This window comes from Rousettus aegyptiacus, unplaced genomic scaffold (genome assembly GCF_014176215.1).
Source record: "Rousettus aegyptiacus isolate mRouAeg1 unplaced genomic scaffold, mRouAeg1.p scaffold_m13_p_13, whole genome shotgun sequence".
NCBI classification, from domain to species: domain Eukaryota; kingdom Metazoa; phylum Chordata; class Mammalia; order Chiroptera; family Pteropodidae; genus Rousettus; species Rousettus aegyptiacus.
Genome location: NW_023416288.1, coordinates 38,908,287 through 38,926,616, shown reverse-complemented (window position 1 = coordinate 38,926,616; position 18,330 = coordinate 38,908,287). Strand labels below are relative to the sequence as shown.

At 43.4% G+C, this 18,330-nt stretch overlaps 1 protein-coding gene and 1 pseudogene across 3 annotated transcripts in view; both read left to right on the top strand.

Moving 5' to 3' along the window:
- The first annotated feature begins 3,608 nt into the window (after positions 1-3,608).
- Positions 3,609-3,727, top strand: LOC118610837 (annotated as a pseudogene).
- A 6,470-nt stretch (positions 3,728-10,197) lies between these two features.
- Positions 10,198-18,330, top strand: part of NT5C3A (5'-nucleotidase, cytosolic IIIA) — a 50,353-nt gene continuing 42,220 nt past the window's right edge. Inside the window, exon 1 of one of the 3 annotated variants that reach the window (XM_036231106.1) lies at positions 10,198-10,406. In XM_036231106.1, coding sequence (XP_036086999.1) covers positions 10,269-10,406 — 138 coding nt within the window. In that variant the 5' untranslated portion in view covers positions 10,198-10,268. The remainder of the gene's footprint in view (positions 10,407-18,330) is intronic. The other 2 variants (XM_036231102.1, XM_036231110.1) reach the window with 2 other exon arrangements.

Below are 18,330 nucleotides of genomic sequence, written 5' to 3'. Positions count from 1 at the left end.
TTCGATTTGCCTTGTGATACATGATTTATAGGAAATATGTATTTGGTCACTTAGATGAGGGGTCCCCAACCCCCAGGCTGTCGGCTGGTACTGGTCCATGGGCTGTTAGGAACCAGGGCGCACAGCAGATGAGCGGCAGCTGAGCAAGCTTCATCCGTATTTGCAGCCGCTTCCCAGCACTAGCATCACTGCCTCAGCTCCACCTCAGATCATGAGGCATTAAGATTCTCACAGGAGCACAGGTCCCTGGTGCCAAAAAGCTTGGTGACCGCTGATTTAGATGACCAAAATATATTTCTCATATATATTTGGATTTAGTCCACGGTACCTGAATCAGTTACCAAAACTCTTGAAATTTCCTGAGCGATGAGAGTATCTATATTTGGTCTCTCATACTTAGTACCTGAAACCATTTCAGAGCCATAAAGTGATTTGAGTGCCTTGTCATATATAAGCCCTTTCCATCACAGCTGGGTTTCATGGAAGGCAACTTTGGAAATGGGGGCTGGTTGACAGAACCATAAACAGAAAATTAGAACTTTGTCCCTCTCCCTGTGGGGGAGGGGAAGGGAGGTGCAGGTTAAATTTAATCAATCATGCCTATGCATTAGAACAGCCAGAAAAACCCATAAGGGTTCGGGGGAGCTGCTCAGTTGGCAGGTAAACCCGTGGAGGTGCTGGAAGAGTCATGTGCCTGGAGAGGGCTTGGGGGCGCTGCACCATCTCCCTGTACCGTGCCCTGTGCATCTCTTCCATCTGGCTGTTCCTGAGTTATATAAACCTGCAATTTAGTAAAACGTTTGCGTTCCTTTAATCAAACCTAAGGCAAAACACGGGAACCTCCCAGCTCATAACCAGTCTGTTAGAAGCTCAGGTTATCAGTGGCATCTGACAGGTGGTGTGCAGTCTTGTAGGACTGAGACTCTGTAGAATCTTAGCTAAGTGGCCACACTGAGTGATCACATCCATGTACCACTGCTGTACACGGCCATACCTCGTGGCACTCACAGCACGCCCACATCTGCTCGGCGATGAATGCTACCTACCGCACACTGTCAAAGTGTAGCAAAGGAACGATTAAACTTTTTTTTTCCACCCAAACCATTTTCGAAAAGGTTGGTTCCACACACTGGTCATCTACATCCTAGGTTCTTAGCATGAACAAAGAAACTGTCCCTGAGCGCTGCCTTTCTGGGGCGCACCCTGGACAGTGCTGCTATCAGGGACTGCGAGGTGCCTGGTCTCCACCTATAAAGGTCAGCCCCGCGGAAGGCTGTTCAGGGAATCCTATTCCGTCACCTCCACCGTCCTTTCACCTCATCTAAATGTTCCTGAGATTATAAAACAGACGTATACATGAATGACCCACATCTTTAGGTGACGTTAGTGATGTAGCCATTTGGGGACTGAAAAAAAATGCTTAAGAATCACACATGCAATTCAATTTGCTTTTAAAACTAATAACTCCAAAAGGCTTGTTGGTGTAACAGACAATGGATTATAGGTATGATTCTGGTACAGGAAACTTGGGCAGCGCTGCTGGGCCATGCCTTCTGGGTAATAAAAGGCATTATTTTCCTCGGAATGTGTGTTCTCTGAAGAGTTCATTTTCTAGGCTGAAAAACATGTTCACATTTAGGAAAGAGCCGTCCCACTCAGCCCTGCAAAGAGTCGTGAAGGGAGAGAAGTCGTCCTCATTCCCCTTCAGAACTGCAAGCCTGGGTGGCAGGTTTCTCACCTCCTCTCCCCCGTCACCTGGCATCAGGGTCGCAGAGGGCTGCTCTGCATTCAGGACCAGGAGAGGAGCCCCAAGGCCGGGGCCCACGCTGTGACAAGCAAGTCTGGGGTCCCCGTGCAGCAGCACCGTGGGAAGGCTGAGGCCTTGGAGGCGCAGGGGCAAATCAGCGCCAGGCCTCAAACGCAAGCGGCTGCGCTCGAGGGCGGTGGCTTAGGCCCGGCCTGCACTGTCCTTGTCCTCCGCCCCTCCAGCGTGCCCAGCCAGCACCCACTTCAGGCCGAGCCCCTCCTCAGTTCAGGTGTCCATTCCCCAGGTTCAGGATCTCTTCACTCATGGCTCACCTTGCCCACCACCACTTCTCGCGCAAGCCAGTGTGTTTTCACTCGCCCGCTCACCCCACACCCACCGCACCCACCCCCTCGCACGACAGCTGTTCCGAATTCGGTGCACCGACCTGCTCTAGTTCGAAGTCTGCGACTGGGAGCGTCTGCGGTGGCACACCGACCTGTCTCGAGCCCGACCTCTGCAACCCGGAGCGTCTACGTCCGTCATGGCGCTGGCTCTCGCCTTTATAGGGGCCAAGAGGCGGTCACGTGAGCTGTATGCGCAGGCCCCGTCCCTACGCACATCGCGGCGCATGCGCCCTGTGCGAGGCCACGCCCCCGCCTTTCTGCTGGAGGCCGGGGAAGAACCCCACCCGGGCTTAGGTGCGGAGCGCTGCTCTGCAGCATGCCCTGAGGGGCAGCCCTAATCCTCCCTTCTGGCCCCCCTTCCTGCACGGAGATACCCTGGCGTTGGCTTTTCCAGAGGCCTGGACAGTTCCTGTCCCCCTCGTTCTTCCGGACTGTCCCCTCCATTTAAGTGTGTTGAGTTAGAACAGGTTATTGCTGCTTCTCTGGGCTCCTGTTTTCCTACCTCCTTGGGCCTTAAGCCGCTGGCTGTTAAGCAAGAGGAGCTGACCAAGGGAAAGGAGAGACGGAGGCGGAGACCAGCTGGGACAATGTACAGGCCTCGGAAGAGGAAGGTTCATGCGGAGGGATGCTCAAGCATGCTTACTGCCGCCAGCAGTAAAATCGGGAAGAAGAGGCTTTGGCAATTAGGATGCCGCTGGTTAGGGAAAGTGGTGGGACAGCCAAGTCGTTTTGTGGGGTGGTTGAAAGTGAAGCTGGCAAATAGCAGTCCACTCTTTATTTGCACATGAGAGAAAATAAAGACAGGCTAGTACTTAACAGGAGTCATGAGGTTGTAAGGACTGTGGGGTTTGGGGGTTTTTTAGTTTTAGTTTTAGTTTGGGGGGTTTTTTAAGGTACTTTTACTCATGAATGGGGAAACTGAAATGTTACAGGTGGCACAGAGGAAGGTATGTTAACTAGATGCTTTGATGGAGCAGAAGAGAATAGCTAAAGCTGGTTACAATGCTTTGCCTTGGACAGAACAAAGTCTTTGACTGAAATAGCCGAATGAAATCTCAAAGGCAGGAATTTACGTGCTTTAGAAGCTGCTGCTCTTGTTTTCTGTTTCTTGTTTTTAAGTCAAGAGGGGCAGAAATAGTACTTTCAGAGAATGAGGAATGACTGCCATTAGTGGGTAGAAATTGTGTTTGACCAGAAATTGCAGTGGGTGACACAGAAGGTTTTCTTTCAGATCAAGAACTCTGGAGATAAACTGCCTGAGAGCTGGTATGGTGGCTTCTTGGAATCACAAAGGACCCAACCACCTCTCTACTCCCACATCCTAAAAATTGACTTTCATCTTCAGCTTGCCTCATGATCCAAGATACCTGTTCCAAGCATAAAGCGGGGAGAAGAGAAGGTGTACAGCAGCTTTCTGTTCTCTCATCAACCATGTTCTTAAAGAGTTATAATACTAAGTCTATGGCCATGTCACCCTGAATGTGCCAGATCCCATCTGATCTTGGAAGCTAAGCAGGGTGGGGCCTAGTTAATACTTGGATGGGAGACCACCTAGGAAGACCAGGTGCTGTAGGCATTTAAAAAGATAAATAAATGAAGTTATACTAGAAAACCCACACGGCTTCAGAGTATAGCTCATTGGTTGTGAATAAACTCTTGTCTTTTAGGGGGCATGTGGTCAACTCTGAATAAACCGGATGCTATAACTAAAAAAGAGGGAGGAGCACAAACATTGGCTGGGCAGATAACTAATAGTATCTGCTGTATTGCCTTCAGGTAATTGAAGAACAAGTATTTTTCCACTTTCATTTCCTCTATCTTATCCCCTGTCATCATCTTGACATCTCTTCACAGCTAAATTTCTCTATAAAGAGCCATAAACAGTCTTCTCCACCTCCCACTCCTTCACACAGTGCAAATCTAGATTCTCTTAACCATTGTGCCCTCTCAGCCACCCTCGCCAAGGATACTAATGAACCAGTTGCTGCTAAGTGGCGTGGACACATTTTAGTCATTAAACATGGCATCCCAGTTACCAGCCTAAATGGTTCTCCTGCTATCTGCTTGCCCTTCTGAAGTCTTTTACTGGCTTTTCTTCCCAAATTTCTCTCTTTAATGTTCATAGTCTCCAGGTTATAGTCCTAAGGTTTCTCCCCTCTTATTCTACCGTCTCTCCACATTTTTCACCCATTCTCAGGGGCTCAAATGTGAACAGCTTACTGCTCACCCCCAAATCTCTATCTTCATTCTATCTATTAGACATTTATATCTCAACCAAAGATGTCTGTTGTTGTTAGGACATGCCAAATGATGAGTTTCATACACATCCTTGGGGGAGGGGGGAAACCAATATTCTCACATATTGTTAACCACTGCAGACCAGTTAGTAAGCTCTGTGAGATATGCATGTATGGACAATATGTTATTGAGACAATTAGTATAGTTCCCAACCCAGCCAAGCACATGATGTTGTTGTAAGCTTGAAACTTGTCTATGGCAGTATTTCTGGGGTGTAACTACTTTATGTTGCCTAACAGTTGGGGAACTATAAGATTTAACAATCATTTCTCTGGGGGCAAGGGCACACAAAGCTTGAAAAACTCTGAAGTGTACCCTCTGAATAGAAGGCCTTTCAACCTCCTCTTGGTAGGAGGTTAGAGCCCAGATTTTCCCTAGAAATAATATATTAGGTCTCCAGTGTGCTTTAACATCTCCTAGTCTTCTTCTTTCCACATATAATTTTCTTCTTTCATTTCCACCGCCAGGTCTGGCTGTTTTCATTATAGGCAAGAGAACTGGATTAAGGAAAATGGACTATTTGGACATACAATGAACAAGAGAGTTGTTATAAAGTTTGCTTTTTCAGAGGCCAAAGAGCTATCTGGATTCAATCAACTACTTTGAGCATTTGGGGGAGGGGAGATTATGCCTGTAAATTAATAAAATAAAATACAAATTTTAAATAGTAATGATACAGAACTAAAATATTTTAAAGATCAATTTGAAAAATATAAGCTGTCAAGGCCTTATTATATCATCTTAAAATTCATATGCTGAAATCAAACCAGGACCTCAGAATGTGACTATATTTAGAGATAAGGCATTTAATGAGGTTATTAAGGTAAAGTGAGATCATGTGTGGTCCCTGACCCACAATAACTGATGGCCTTATAAGAAGATGAGATTAAAGACCATAACAAGTTCAGGCTCAAAGAAAGACCATGTGAGGACACAGTAAAAAGGCAGTCATCTGCAAGTCATGGAGAGGCTACAGAAGAAACCAAACTTGCTGACATCTTGATCTTGGACTTGTAGACACGAAAACTATAAGAAAATAAGTTACTATTGTTTAAACCACCCAGTCTGTAGTATTTGTTTTGGCAGCCCTAGCAAACTAATACATAGGCAATTAATAAAAGAATAGAATACTGTGTTATTTTTTAGTACCATATATGAAAAATAAAACCTGGAATGAATGGCTTTCGTTTCCAATCAAAGGGAATATGATTGTTTTTATATAGTATTGCTAAACAAAAAAAATTTATAAACAATTCAAAATACTTTTACGAGTCCTACCCCCACCAAACCTAGGTTTTCAACAAACGAAGCTATACCTCATAATGTTTCCATGAATTCTAGCAAATTAATGTCACAAGCAATATAAACCTATATGTCTCTAGCAAATTAAGGACTCTATTAGCCTGTTTCCTAAATATTTTTTTGGTAAGCAAAACTACCCTAAAAGTTAGGGCATACTTATGACAATTCATTGTAGTACACATTATTATAAAAAGAGAAGTCATTTTTCACTTCTGAAAAGCTTTCCTTTAAGATGCGTATTCATAGCTGGCTTACTTTGTCCATTTCCACTATCATTAACCTCAGCCAAACAGCCTTCATTAACTTTGTTAGGTCAGCGGGGCCCTGCCTGGAGGCTTCCCAGTTTGACATCAGAATCCGGACAAGGCACCCTAAAGCCCTGGCGCCACTGCCCTAATCCAACACCACCCTAATCTGGATGCTCAACTGACATTCCCCATTCTATACCCTACCCCCACATAACCCTATAAAAACTATGCCCTGTCCTCCCATCCCAGGGCTCGACTTCTCTGGCCCCTCTCCTCTCGAGCCCAGAGAACCTCGTCTGGGAGCGCTCTCCCAATAAAGGCTTGCTTTTAAAACTTCTCAGCTTGTCCCGCGTTTACCTTACAAACTTCTCTTCCTCATAGAACAGTAGACCATCATTCACAAGCTTTAAGCTTTTTGAAAAATTTTTTCATTTTAAAAGGAATTATTTATCTATAATAAAAATCCATACCATGAATTAGCTCTGAAGACATAAACATCAACGCTTTTGAAAAGCATTCTATATAAATTTGAATTATGTTTTATGATCATACGCGAAGCTATAAATCCAATGGTTGGAAACACTTTTGAATGACACTGGTAAGTAAGACAGGCTCAGAAATTCTACATTTTTAGGTTGGGGAAATTCTTCTGGAACATTTGAGCGAAAACTATATAAGCAGTCAAAAAATAAAAAATAAAAAAACAATTCTACCAGCTCTATTTAGCATACATTTCCATAGTAAACTACCAAACTTCCTTGCAGTTTTGTCTTTGGAAAGACCGCAGTTTGTCCTCTCCCCATAAGCTGCTGAGATCAGATGCATTCAACAGCTAGTGCTGAGAGGACACATCACAAGTATGCAAAAAGTGTCCATCCTCCCTCCCACTTCAAAGTGGAGAAAGGCAAAATAGGAGAGGAAAAATCAGCTGAAAAAGAACAAGAGCACTGGGTTTACGGGACCAGTTAAACCGCTACTACCTTTGTGTCCCTAGGCATATAACCTCCCTGCTTGGATTACTCTTCTAGAATGAAGATAATTTAGTCCTACTTACTGCTAGGTTATGGATATGGTAGATATGAAAGTTCCTTGCTATTTTTGAATTACAATACAAACATCAATTACTCTCGGATTCTAAAAGAGCTTATCTAATATTGTAGCATAATAAAAATATTTATTTATATTTGATTCGGCTCTAGTTCCAGGCACAGAGTTCCTAAAACCCTTGGAATTTCCTGAGTGATAGAGAAGAATTTTCGTTTTCATAATAAGCCCTTTTTGACTACACCTTAGTTTATGCTAATGAGAGCTACAAGGTGAAGTCCCGAGATAATGACTGTGTGGAGACTAGTCACCAGAAAGACCAAATAAGATTAGAGAGTTTGAATTTCCAGTTCCCCACCCCCCACCTTCTTAGAACGGAAGAGTGATAGAAATTGAGTTCGATAAAAACTTGAACAAGGAAATGCTGAGAGCTTCAAGGTTGGTAAATACTTTTTCCACCAGATTTGACTGTTTTCATAGGCAAGAGGAATGAGTTGAAGAAAACAGGTGATTTGTACGTGCGCTGATGTGACAGGAAGGTGATACGTGAAGAGAGGGCGTTGAAGCTCTGTGCCGTTCCTCACCCCGCCCCCCATACCTTTTCTTAGGTATCTCTTCCGTTTGGCAGTGTCCTTTATAATAAACTGGTAAATATGAGCAAAGCACTTTGCTGAGTTCTATGAGCTGTTCTCGTGAATTTGTAAACCCGAGGAAGAAGTCATGGGAACCCCCAAATTGGTAGCTGACTGGGTAGAAATTTGGTAGGTTGCGCACCCCATTTGAGGCTGGCATCTGAAATGGTGGTGGGAACTGAATTGTTGGAAACCTAGCTGGTGTCTGAGAATTTGTCGTTGTTTAGAAAAAGGACATTTGGTATCAGAAAACCCATGGGATTTGCTAGAACTTCCCTAGCTCTGGTAAACCTATGCTTTGGGAAAGCACTGGATGAAGGCAAAGGGGTTCTGATGAAGAATTTTTCTGATTCCCGAGTGCCCACTGGTCGCCCATGGTATGGAGCAGCAGCCGTCCTGCTAAACTAAAAGTTACCAATGGAATTTAGACCAAGAGATGGACCAAACTCCTGGGGAGTTGATTCATTGGATGCTTAAAAACATGAAAACCAATAAGATAAAAAAAAAAAAAAAAAAAAAAGGTGAAATATACCATCTCTTGGTTATTGTCATCTGTAATTGCTGAAATTAAATCCAAAGAGAGCTGGACTAGATCTTGATGCTGGACCAAACTCAAATTCTGGTTGGTCTGAGCTTAGGCCATAGTAATAAAATTACCCTCAAACTGTATAATTATGCTGAGACAACAGAAAGTACCTAAGAAAATGATCACTCTACATCCCCCAAATCATGACATAGCATCAGAAGATCAACCTTGTCCACAAAACAAAACACGAAAAGGGCTTCTTGCACCTGATGGTTAATTCTAGACTTGTTATCTTACCAATTGCCTGGTCAAGTGGGCCTGCCCCATCTAAGAATCCTCTTCCCTCTCATTCTCCTTCTCTAACTTATTCTACATCCCCAGCAAAGAGAGAGCCTCCCCAGGTGCACCACCAGCTCCACAGGGTTGGAGTGACCACCACAGAGTTGAAGCGACCCCCACAAGAAACTTCCCTGCATTCATTCTCTGTTTCCCCTAAAGAGAAAAAGGGGACACTGCATCAGTGCCTTGGAAGAGACCAGGCAAGTGAGAACGAGTCTTGGGCTCCCAAAGAGAAAATGATGGAAGACGTGGTCATTGGGATGTAGCAGGAAAAGGACAGCTGTGGTGGAAGGGAAACCCCTAGCCTTACTCCAAGCCATCTTTGCCATTGTCATAGCACTTCTAAAAAATTTGTGGCACAAAACACACATTATTTACCAACTTAACCATTTTAAATGTACTGTACAGTAGCATTAACTATGTGCACATGGTTATCTCTAGAACTTTTTCATCTTGCGAAACCGAAACTTAATACTCAATTGAACGCTCCCCCTTTTCTTCTTTCCCCAGCCTATCAACCGCTTTCTGTTTCTAATAGTTGGACTACCTCATGTAAGTGGAATAATCCAGTACATACTTGTCTTTTTGTGGATTATTTCATGTAGCATAAAGTCCTCAAGGTTCACCCTTATTGTTAAATGTTGCAGAATTTCCTTCTTTTTAAAGGATGACTAGTATTCCATTTTATGTACCATATTTTTTTCATCCATTCATCTGTCGATGGGCATTTAGGTTGTCTCCACATCTTTGCTATTATGGATAGGGCAGCAATGAGCTTAAGAATGCTGATATTGAGTATCTGCCTTCAATTCTTTTGGATAGCTATCCAGAAGTGAGTTTGCTGGATTATATGATAATTATGTCTTTAATCTTTTGAGGAACCTCCACACTGTTTCCCATAATGATTGCACCATTTTTTATTTCGATGAATGGTGCACAAGTTTCCTGATTCTCCACAGCCTAACACTTGTAATTTTCTGGGGGTTTTTTGTTTGTTTGTTTTTTGATAATGCTTATTCTAATGTGTATGAAATAATATTTCATTGTGATTTTCATTTGCATTGCCCTGATGATTTGTGATGGTGAGCATCTTTTCATAAGCTCGTTGGCCATTTTTCTGAATCTATTGCTCATTTTTATCGGTGACTTATTGGAGTTCTTTATACTCTTTATAGTAACCCTTATCACATATATGGCTTAAAAATATCTTCTCAAATACTGTTCGTCGCCTTTTTTACTCTGCGGATTGCTGTTTCCTTTGCTGTGCGCAGTTTGACACAGCCCTTTACAGCCAACGCTACTGCCGCAAGTTGGAAGGCTGCACCCCAATGCCTTCTGGGGGTCGTAGTCCTGAGGACTGGCTGAGGAGGATGGAAATTGGAGGGTTTTTCTGAGCGCCATGCTGGAATCAGATTTCTACTGAGTGGGGCTAGAACGAATCACTGCCCAGTCCTCCTTAGCAAAGAGACACAAGCCATACAACCCCTTGTTCGGTGCTGGGGCAGCTTCTGCACGCGCCTCGCGCCTGGGCCTCTGGCGCAGGCCACGCCCACCCGCTGTCCCCGCCCCCGCTGGCGGCGCTCGTGGGCGGGGCTTTCCGTGGGGGCGTGGCCCGCGCGGAGCGGTGGAGGCGGGGTGTCCGTCCTTCTCCGCGGGCTCGGTTCCCCCGGACACGCGCGGCCCAGCGACCTGCTCTCTGCGGCCGGGGAGGCGCACGAGGTTCTGTCCATGGACCGGTCGGCCGTGGCGCGGGTGGGCGCCGTAGCGAGCGCCAGCGTGTGCGCCCTGGTGGCGGGGGTGGTGCTGGCTCAGTACATATTCACCTTGAAGAGGAAAACGGGGCGGAAGACCAAGATCATCGAGATGGTGAGTGCGGGGACTCGGCTCCGGCGCGCGAGGGGCCGCGGGGCGGGCCGGCCAGCCTCGCTTTCCCATGCTGGCGCTGCCGGAATGCGGCGGGCGCCCAGGGGACCTGTGGGCCCCGCGTGGGGCGACCCCGCAGGCCCGGTGAGTTGGTCGGGACTCTTGACGGCGGCACTCGGGTTCCCGTGGCCTTTGTTTTGTCACTAGTTGAAACAGAGGCAGCAGATAGGCGAAGGAAACAAGCTACCTCCGGCTACAAAAAAAAACCCGTTTTTCATAAGCTAAACTGAACGTCTGGACAGATGTCTCCCTCTTTCCTGCATCTTGCGAAACCATGGCAACTAATCCAATTCTGACAGAGTTGATTTTGCACCGTGGCTAGGATGAGTTAGGCTAGAAAAGATGTAATTTATCAGTGGTTAAAAGGATGCCATTAATCCAGTTGGAGTTTAGAAGTTTATTTTGTATTTGAATGTTATTTCTTCTTGTCTCAAACTGCTAGGTATTATCTTTGTGTTAATTTCCCCCCCAAAACCTTCTGCATTACATTTAAAAAATCTATTTCCAATTTTATTGTAATAGAGTCTTTCAAGAATTCTATGTGAGGTACATTATAAGCTTTATTTCCTCCAAAGTCGAGAATATTTTTGTTTTGAAGTCAGTCAGTACATCACGACAAATTACTCGTTGAGTTATGTTCTGATGTACTTAGTGAAGTGCATGATCCCAAATGAGGATCTTGGGTCAAAATTTTATGACAAATAAGTGGACAACCTACCACTCTATTAAAAAAAAGTCACTTTAGGTTCGTATACTACTTAGAATATTCCAGCCACAGTTACATGTTCTGATCAATCAAAGAAACTTATCTGTCCTGTTGGTTGCTATTGCCTGCAGGTTGAATACAGAAATATTTTCCATGACCATAAGTAAAAAAAAAAAAAAAAAAAAAATGTTAACTCCCACATGTCTCACATGCCAATATAATTCCTAAGTTTTGTTTATTGCTCAAATTAAATTATTTTGGGTTTATTCTTTTATTCTTTTTTCTACTTGTGTACCCACAGCAGCAAATGTTTTTATCTCTGAAATTTCATTTTGTATATGTTGCTGTCCTGTCTAGAGAACTTTGATGGCTTTCTTTTACCCCAAATCAAAAATTTGTAATATACTTATGTAAAGGAAACTAATTGCTGTACTTTCCTGTGTGTACTTAAACTATGAATTGAGCTGTCATATCACTTCTGTAAACCAAATAGAGCTGAAAATGTTTTCACAAAATCCCACAATGATACCGTCATAAGGATACCATCATAAGCTTGCCATCTTTGTGAAAAATAATGAAAGCCCTTCAGGCAGACCAACTTTATTTATTTGTATAGAAATCAGTTGCTCTTTACATATACGTAGGTATAATGTTCTATTAATTCAGATTTTAATTTTTGTGCAGAGTTCTAGTAGCTATTAAAAGGAAAAAGTCAAAAGAGCTTGGTGTTTTTCAACGTGTAATTTTAATGGCTTACTTCATTCACATGGGCTAAACATTTGACTGGGAATCTGAAGACCTGTATTCAAATTCTTGCTTTCTCTCTTGGTAATAGCTGTATTTTTAGGGGGCATGCTCTGCTCGCCCCTGAACAGCCCCACCTTAGCGAAGCTGTACAAACCTGTGCATATCCAGTGCACGTATCTCACACTGGTCACAGGTAATAGAACCAGCAGTAACCACCTAACCAACCTGGGCCTATCAGTAGCCTTCTTGGTAAACAAGTGACTTCCGGCACTGGCATTGCAAGCAAGGAAAGCGGCTACCGAAGTAACGTCCTTGAACGCATTCGCATCTTTCCACAATGCCAAGTTTAATGAGTGGAACCTTCCCAGATAAAGCAATCAGGTATCCACATAACGCAGAGGGGAAGAACAGAGTCTCAGGCAACAGCAAAGTGATGAAAGTCCTTAGTGTCTCCAAAGCGAGCTCTGTCGACCGTTGGCACGGATGGTTCCGCATCCGTACCAAGCCAGTGGCTACCATGGACGGAAGGTCGGGCTTCAGCTCTCCGTGTACCCTTTGTGATGACCTCGGGACGTGCGTGAGCATCTGAGGTGTTCAGCTTGTATGGTCCTTACAGAGTGGAATCGTAAGGCCTACCGGCCTATGGACGGCAGCCCGGCTGACATTTTTGTGGTTTGGGCGTTTCAGTCAAACCTTAAAGGTGTTCCCATTCTGCGCCAGTTGATATTGCCATCATGGCTCCCATGGAATCTATTTCCTAAAGTCCAAAGAGTCCTCAATTCTTTCTGCTCTGTACACTGAGTTTAAGACAATGCATGGCTTCAAGAGTTTAAGAGACACAGGGGAGTTGGGCTGTGCACGCCGCGGTAGGGCAGTGGGTTAAACACACAGCGGAAGCCAGTCGGGAGGCCTGCTTCCGAGCTCAGGGAGCCCTCTCACGAAACTGCTGTTTCTTTCCTTCCAAGCCCAATTATTCATCATTTTGTGTGTTCCCAGAGACCACGTAACAACCAGCCCTACCTCTTAATGGAACTAGTTTAGGTAGATTTCTCTACCTTGTGCCCAAATCTCTTTAAGACTACTAATTAATTTAACATAGTCAGTATACTTTGTTTTTAAATAAACTTTATTTTGGAATAATTTTAAATTTACAGAAAAAAAAAAAACGAGCAGGTAAATAGAGTCCTCTTATATTCTACAACCAGTCTTTCCTACTACTAACATCTTAGTATGGAACATTTGCTAAAATTTACATATTCATACATTTAAAATAGCCATGCTTTGTTCAGATGTCCTTTGTTTTGAGCTAATGTCCTTCACTGTCCCAGGATTCCATCCAGAAGACCACGTTCCATTTAGTCATCCTGTGACCGTATCTCACTGTGGCTTTAACAGTTTCTCAGATATTCCTTGTTTTCTGTATCTGATACAATAAGAAATACATATTTGGTGTTTGCCCTAGCTCCCTGGTACACAGCTTATTAAACACCTGGACTCTGGGGAGTGTTCAGAGTGTCTTTTGTATGCTGATGAGTTGAACTCTGCCATCTGGTGGCCCCGGGACAGACGGCTCCTCGGTTAGGGCTGGTATCCATCCATAAAGATCAAGGCATGATTTATTTATTAGAAGATTAGGACTGGCAGTGGTTCTGCACACTCCCCTTCTGAGAAGGGGGAGCGGGCTGGAATTTGAGCTTTTCGCCTCTGGCCAGTGATTTCATCAATCCGGCCAACATAACAGCCTCCATAAAAACCCCTAAAGGAGAGCTTCCAGGTTGGTGGCTGCCTCAAGGTGCTGGGAGGGTGGCCTGCCTGGAGAGGACATGGAAGTTCTGTACCCCTCCTCCCACACTTCGCCCTGTGTTTCTCTTCCACTTGGCTGTTCTGAGTTGTATTCTTTATAATGAACCCGTAACCATAAGTGAAGCACTCTTGAGTTCTGTGAGTGGTTTTAGCACATTGCGGAACCTGAGGAGGGGGTTATGGGAACCCTCAAATTTATACCAGTCAGTCAGAAGTAGTATGGTTGGGGGCCTGGGACTTGCAACTGGCATCTGAAGTGGGGGCAGACTTGGGGCACTGAGCCCTTAACTCATGAGATCAGACACTATAGATAGTATCAGAATTGAATTGTCTGGAGAGTTGGAGAATTGGTTGGTCGAGGGAAAAAACCCACACATTTGGTACCAGAAGTGTTGAAGTATAAAAACGTCTTAGAACATCTTACCATCATTTTTCCGTACAAACACTAGTGGGTGTAAGTTTCAGCCACTGGTCTTATTTTCTTCCATCTTTCTTTTTCTCTGCTAAGCTTTCAGTGTAAAAACATTTTTCTAATTATGCCCAATGAGGATGACTTGCATTTTTTCATAAACCGGGCTAAAAAGGTTAAGGTTGCCAAACATGTATGTACAAGTTTATACACGTGGACTTGGATTTCGCACAAATGAAACCGATATTTGGGCGTGACATCATTGTAAGCCTGGATTCCTTCCTCCCCCAATTCCCTCTTTGATTCTTATGGTATCAAATCCTTCCTCGTATCCGTCGACCATCACTTCTCAGTTTAGCTCCCCGTTCCAGTCAAGCATACCTACTCAGATACGACCAGTTCCCTCTCGGGTATCTCTTCTCAGAGGAGACCTTTTCAGCCAGGAATGGCTACTTTCTCCATAAAAACAAAGATTCTAGAACAAAGTCTGAGCACCGACTACAAGTTTACTGCCAGACAGAGAAACCCACTCCAACAGAGTTTAGGCTTCGAAGGATGAGGCTCTAAGCCTGGAGAATGTAATCACACCTATGTGTCATAGAACTTTTATATTGAAAGATACATGACAACTTTATTTTTTTTATTTGGTTGATTTTTATTCATGGACATTGCTTTCATATTTTGTATTCTATAGATAGCATCTGCTTTCACATTAATTTAGCTTAAATATAAAAGCATTAACAATAATAAAATTTTCTAGAAGTAGTAGGAACTGTGGCTTTTCCTCATAAAAGAAAAACCTAGTACTTGAAACTAAAGAAAACTGTTAGTGATGAAAAAGACAGCAGTGTCCAAATTTGAGTACAAAATGTGACTTCTAAAGAAGACACTTATGGAGAATGTTTACACCGTTCGAAAATGTGTTTGGTTAGTCATCAGGGGGTTGAGACAGCACCGATCAAACTCCTTTCTATTTTCTAGATAGGATGCAATCACTTTCAAGAAGAAATTAGTTTAAAGTAAAAACATTTATTTTACGTGTGTGTGTGTATGTGTGAGAGCACACATACATGCTATTTGTAAGAACTCTTCCTGGATTGTGGTGATAGAAATCTTGCAGAGTTTTTTTACCAGTTATATGTGAGGGAATGATATCGTTCCTGTCCCACAGTTAACCTCTACAGAGCTCAATCTTTCTATAGCTTCAAGAATCTCAGTTTTCCCTCCTTTCTTTAGTCATCGTTCTTGTTAGATAGGTTAGACAAAAGTGTGGGTTTTATATGTTTTTATTAAATTTTGAATTTGACTACCCAAAGCTACTTTGATCTCTCAGCAAAGGAAGTTAGACTTTGGTGTTCCATTGTGTTTATTCCAGAGACTAATCCAGAAAATTTAATGTCATATAGGACAGAAAATGTAATACTTTTAATATATTGATAGCAAATTTACCAATTTTTCCAGTTCTTTAAAATCCCCTGTGCTTAATTTGTGCTTTTGAAGTTATTTTAGAAAGCTGAGAATTTTTTTTCGTCTAAGGTGTGAAAAGAAAGCTCTAAAACTGACTTTCAGATTGAAGGCCCATCATTCTTCTGTTTGGGGTTAATGTAAGTTAGAAACAGACCTTTCCCTGTAGGAGTTTAAAAGCTAAAATATATATAGATCTCAAACTAAATTACATTTATGGAAAAGAATGACTTCAGTCAGGAGACTATGCAGTAAACAGCAAGAGCTAGCTGATGAGAACAGACATTTCCAGCCTCACATACTCACCCAGGGAAATGGAATTATAATCTTTAAACTAGAGAGATTAAAGGTTTTGTTATAAAAAAAAAAATGGAGTTAAATTGCAGGATCTCTAAGATTTCTTCTAAAGATGTGATTTGTATGTTGAATAGACATGTTGCAAGGCATGTAAATAAAACACAACTTTCTTTTTCTCTCTAGTTACCCCTTTAAATTTTATTCAGTGTTGGTAATCTTTCTTACCTCTGGCGAAAGTTTTTGCTCACTTTTAGGTAAAAGACAGCATTTTAAAGTCACAAGAAGTCAGTCCATTATTCACGATTTCTGGGCCAGTGCAGTTGCGAGCAGGCGGGCACACAGTTGTCCATGGTCTTTCCTGCTGGGGCTGACCTCGAAGCATCATGTGGACACGGGGATCACAGAGCATCAGAGCAGCCGGGGCTCGCCCGTTGGTCCGGGGAGGACGGCTGCCCTCAGGGGCCATCGGGGCCCATATCGGACTTTGCAGACTTCGTGTGAACGAAAAATAAGCTTTTTGAAAAATAAACTTTTTTTGTATGTGTAGGAACTGAGATTTTTGTGTTGTTACTGCACCTAACCTATCCTGAGTAATGCAGACTTCACCACCACCCCAGGCCATGGCTTACTGCAGGTCCGTCTCTCCTTCCTAGTTAACAGTGGCTGGTGACCTGGGATGGGGCAGGAGGTCCTAGCCAGCCTTGCCCTCCTCTGCTGCTCCTCCTCCCCCACTGGCTTTCCTTGAGACTTTTGGGTCAGTGGTGTAGGGGGAAGGGAGCAGCTTTGAGGAAGTAAAGAAATGAAAATTCTTATCTGACTCTGTAGGTTTGTGTTCTCTGGACCTGCAAGATATTTACGGTTGACCTTCTCTTATCCTTTGACTACAGCCCCTTAAAGTGGCAATGAATTTTCTCTCACACTCCACTCTCCTTCAGCCTGATTTTTTTTTTTAAGGCATGCACTCTCGCTTTTGAAATCCCTCCCTCTCAGGTGGCTCTTTTAGACTGGATATAAATAGGTTCCTGGCTGGTTCTCTCCTGTGTGGTCCCCGCCCAATCTGGGAAACATTACTCATCCTCTAGCTCTGATAGACTCTGGGACACAGGCCCATTGCCGCAGAGCCGCTCTCTTTCCCTTTCTTTCTCGTCTATCTGTCCTTCCTTCCTTCCTTCCTTCCTTCCTTCCTTCCTTCCTTCCTTCCTTCCTTTTTCTTTTTTCTCTTTTCTTTCTTCCTTCTTTACTTTTTTCAAATTTCAGCTTTATTGAGGTATAATTAACAAAGCTGTAAGGTATTAAAAATGTACATCATGGTGCTTTGATATACCTGTACATTGTCAGAGGATTCCCCCCTTCTAATTAATTAACACATCCATCACCTCACATATTTATCTTTTTATTTAGTTATTTTGGTGAGAAAAATAATTTAAGTTCTACACTCTTAGCAAACATCAATTATGCAATATCGCGTTATCAACTATAAAAAATAGAGAATGCGCAACAGAGCCACGTCTGTCCCCTGCATATCTCTCTGTAGCATGGGTCCCGCAGCAGGCCTCCATGGCAAACACGTTAAGGTCTGGAAGGCTCCTCTTGCTGGCTTGGCGAGAAGGTAGCTCTCCCGTACTCACCCCCTTGAGGCAGAGGGCAGACAGGCACAGCAGCAGCTCTTGAAAGATGGCTTCCTCTTTCACCCTTTTCACATTTTTTTTATTTTTTAAGTAGGCGAGGGCCCAAGAGTCATGAAACCAATTCTCTCCGTTTCCTTATTAAAAGAGAGACATGGGGATTTCCTCCCCTCACCGTAAGTGTAATACCTATCACATTGTTTCCTGAACTGAACCCAAACAGGAAGATTCAGAATTTAACATCCTGTTACAGTCTAACATTCTGTAAAGATTTTTTTAGATGTCATCTTTCGTTAGGGGCCAAATTGTGTCCTTCAAACTTCATATGTGGATGTGTCAACGCCCAGTACCTCAGAATGTAATCACATTTGGAGGCGAAGTCTTTACAGGGGTGGTTAAGTTAAAAGAAGTTTATTAGGGAGGGGCTATAATCCAATATTACTGTGTCCTTATAAGATTCTGCTATGAAGGACTTGAATATTTGTCTCCAATTGGCCTTATAATATTTTTCTCATGTTACTTGAGATGGCAGTGATGTTTTGGGAAGAGCTTCCCCTACAGTTTCAGAAGTGGCCAAAAAAAAAACCCCCAAAATCCAGGATAACTGCATACTCCAAACTGTGTTTTATGAAGATAACAGACAAGATGGAGTGGAATGAAGGAAGAAGGAAATAATTGAGGATATTGGCGGTATTCCTCCTGAAAGATGAACAGGGCCTGGACCAGGAAATGAAGGATCAAAGGATAAGCATTCCAGAAATAAAATCAACAGGGGCTTTGTGGCAGCACAAACTCCGAAGTCCGACCAGCCAACCT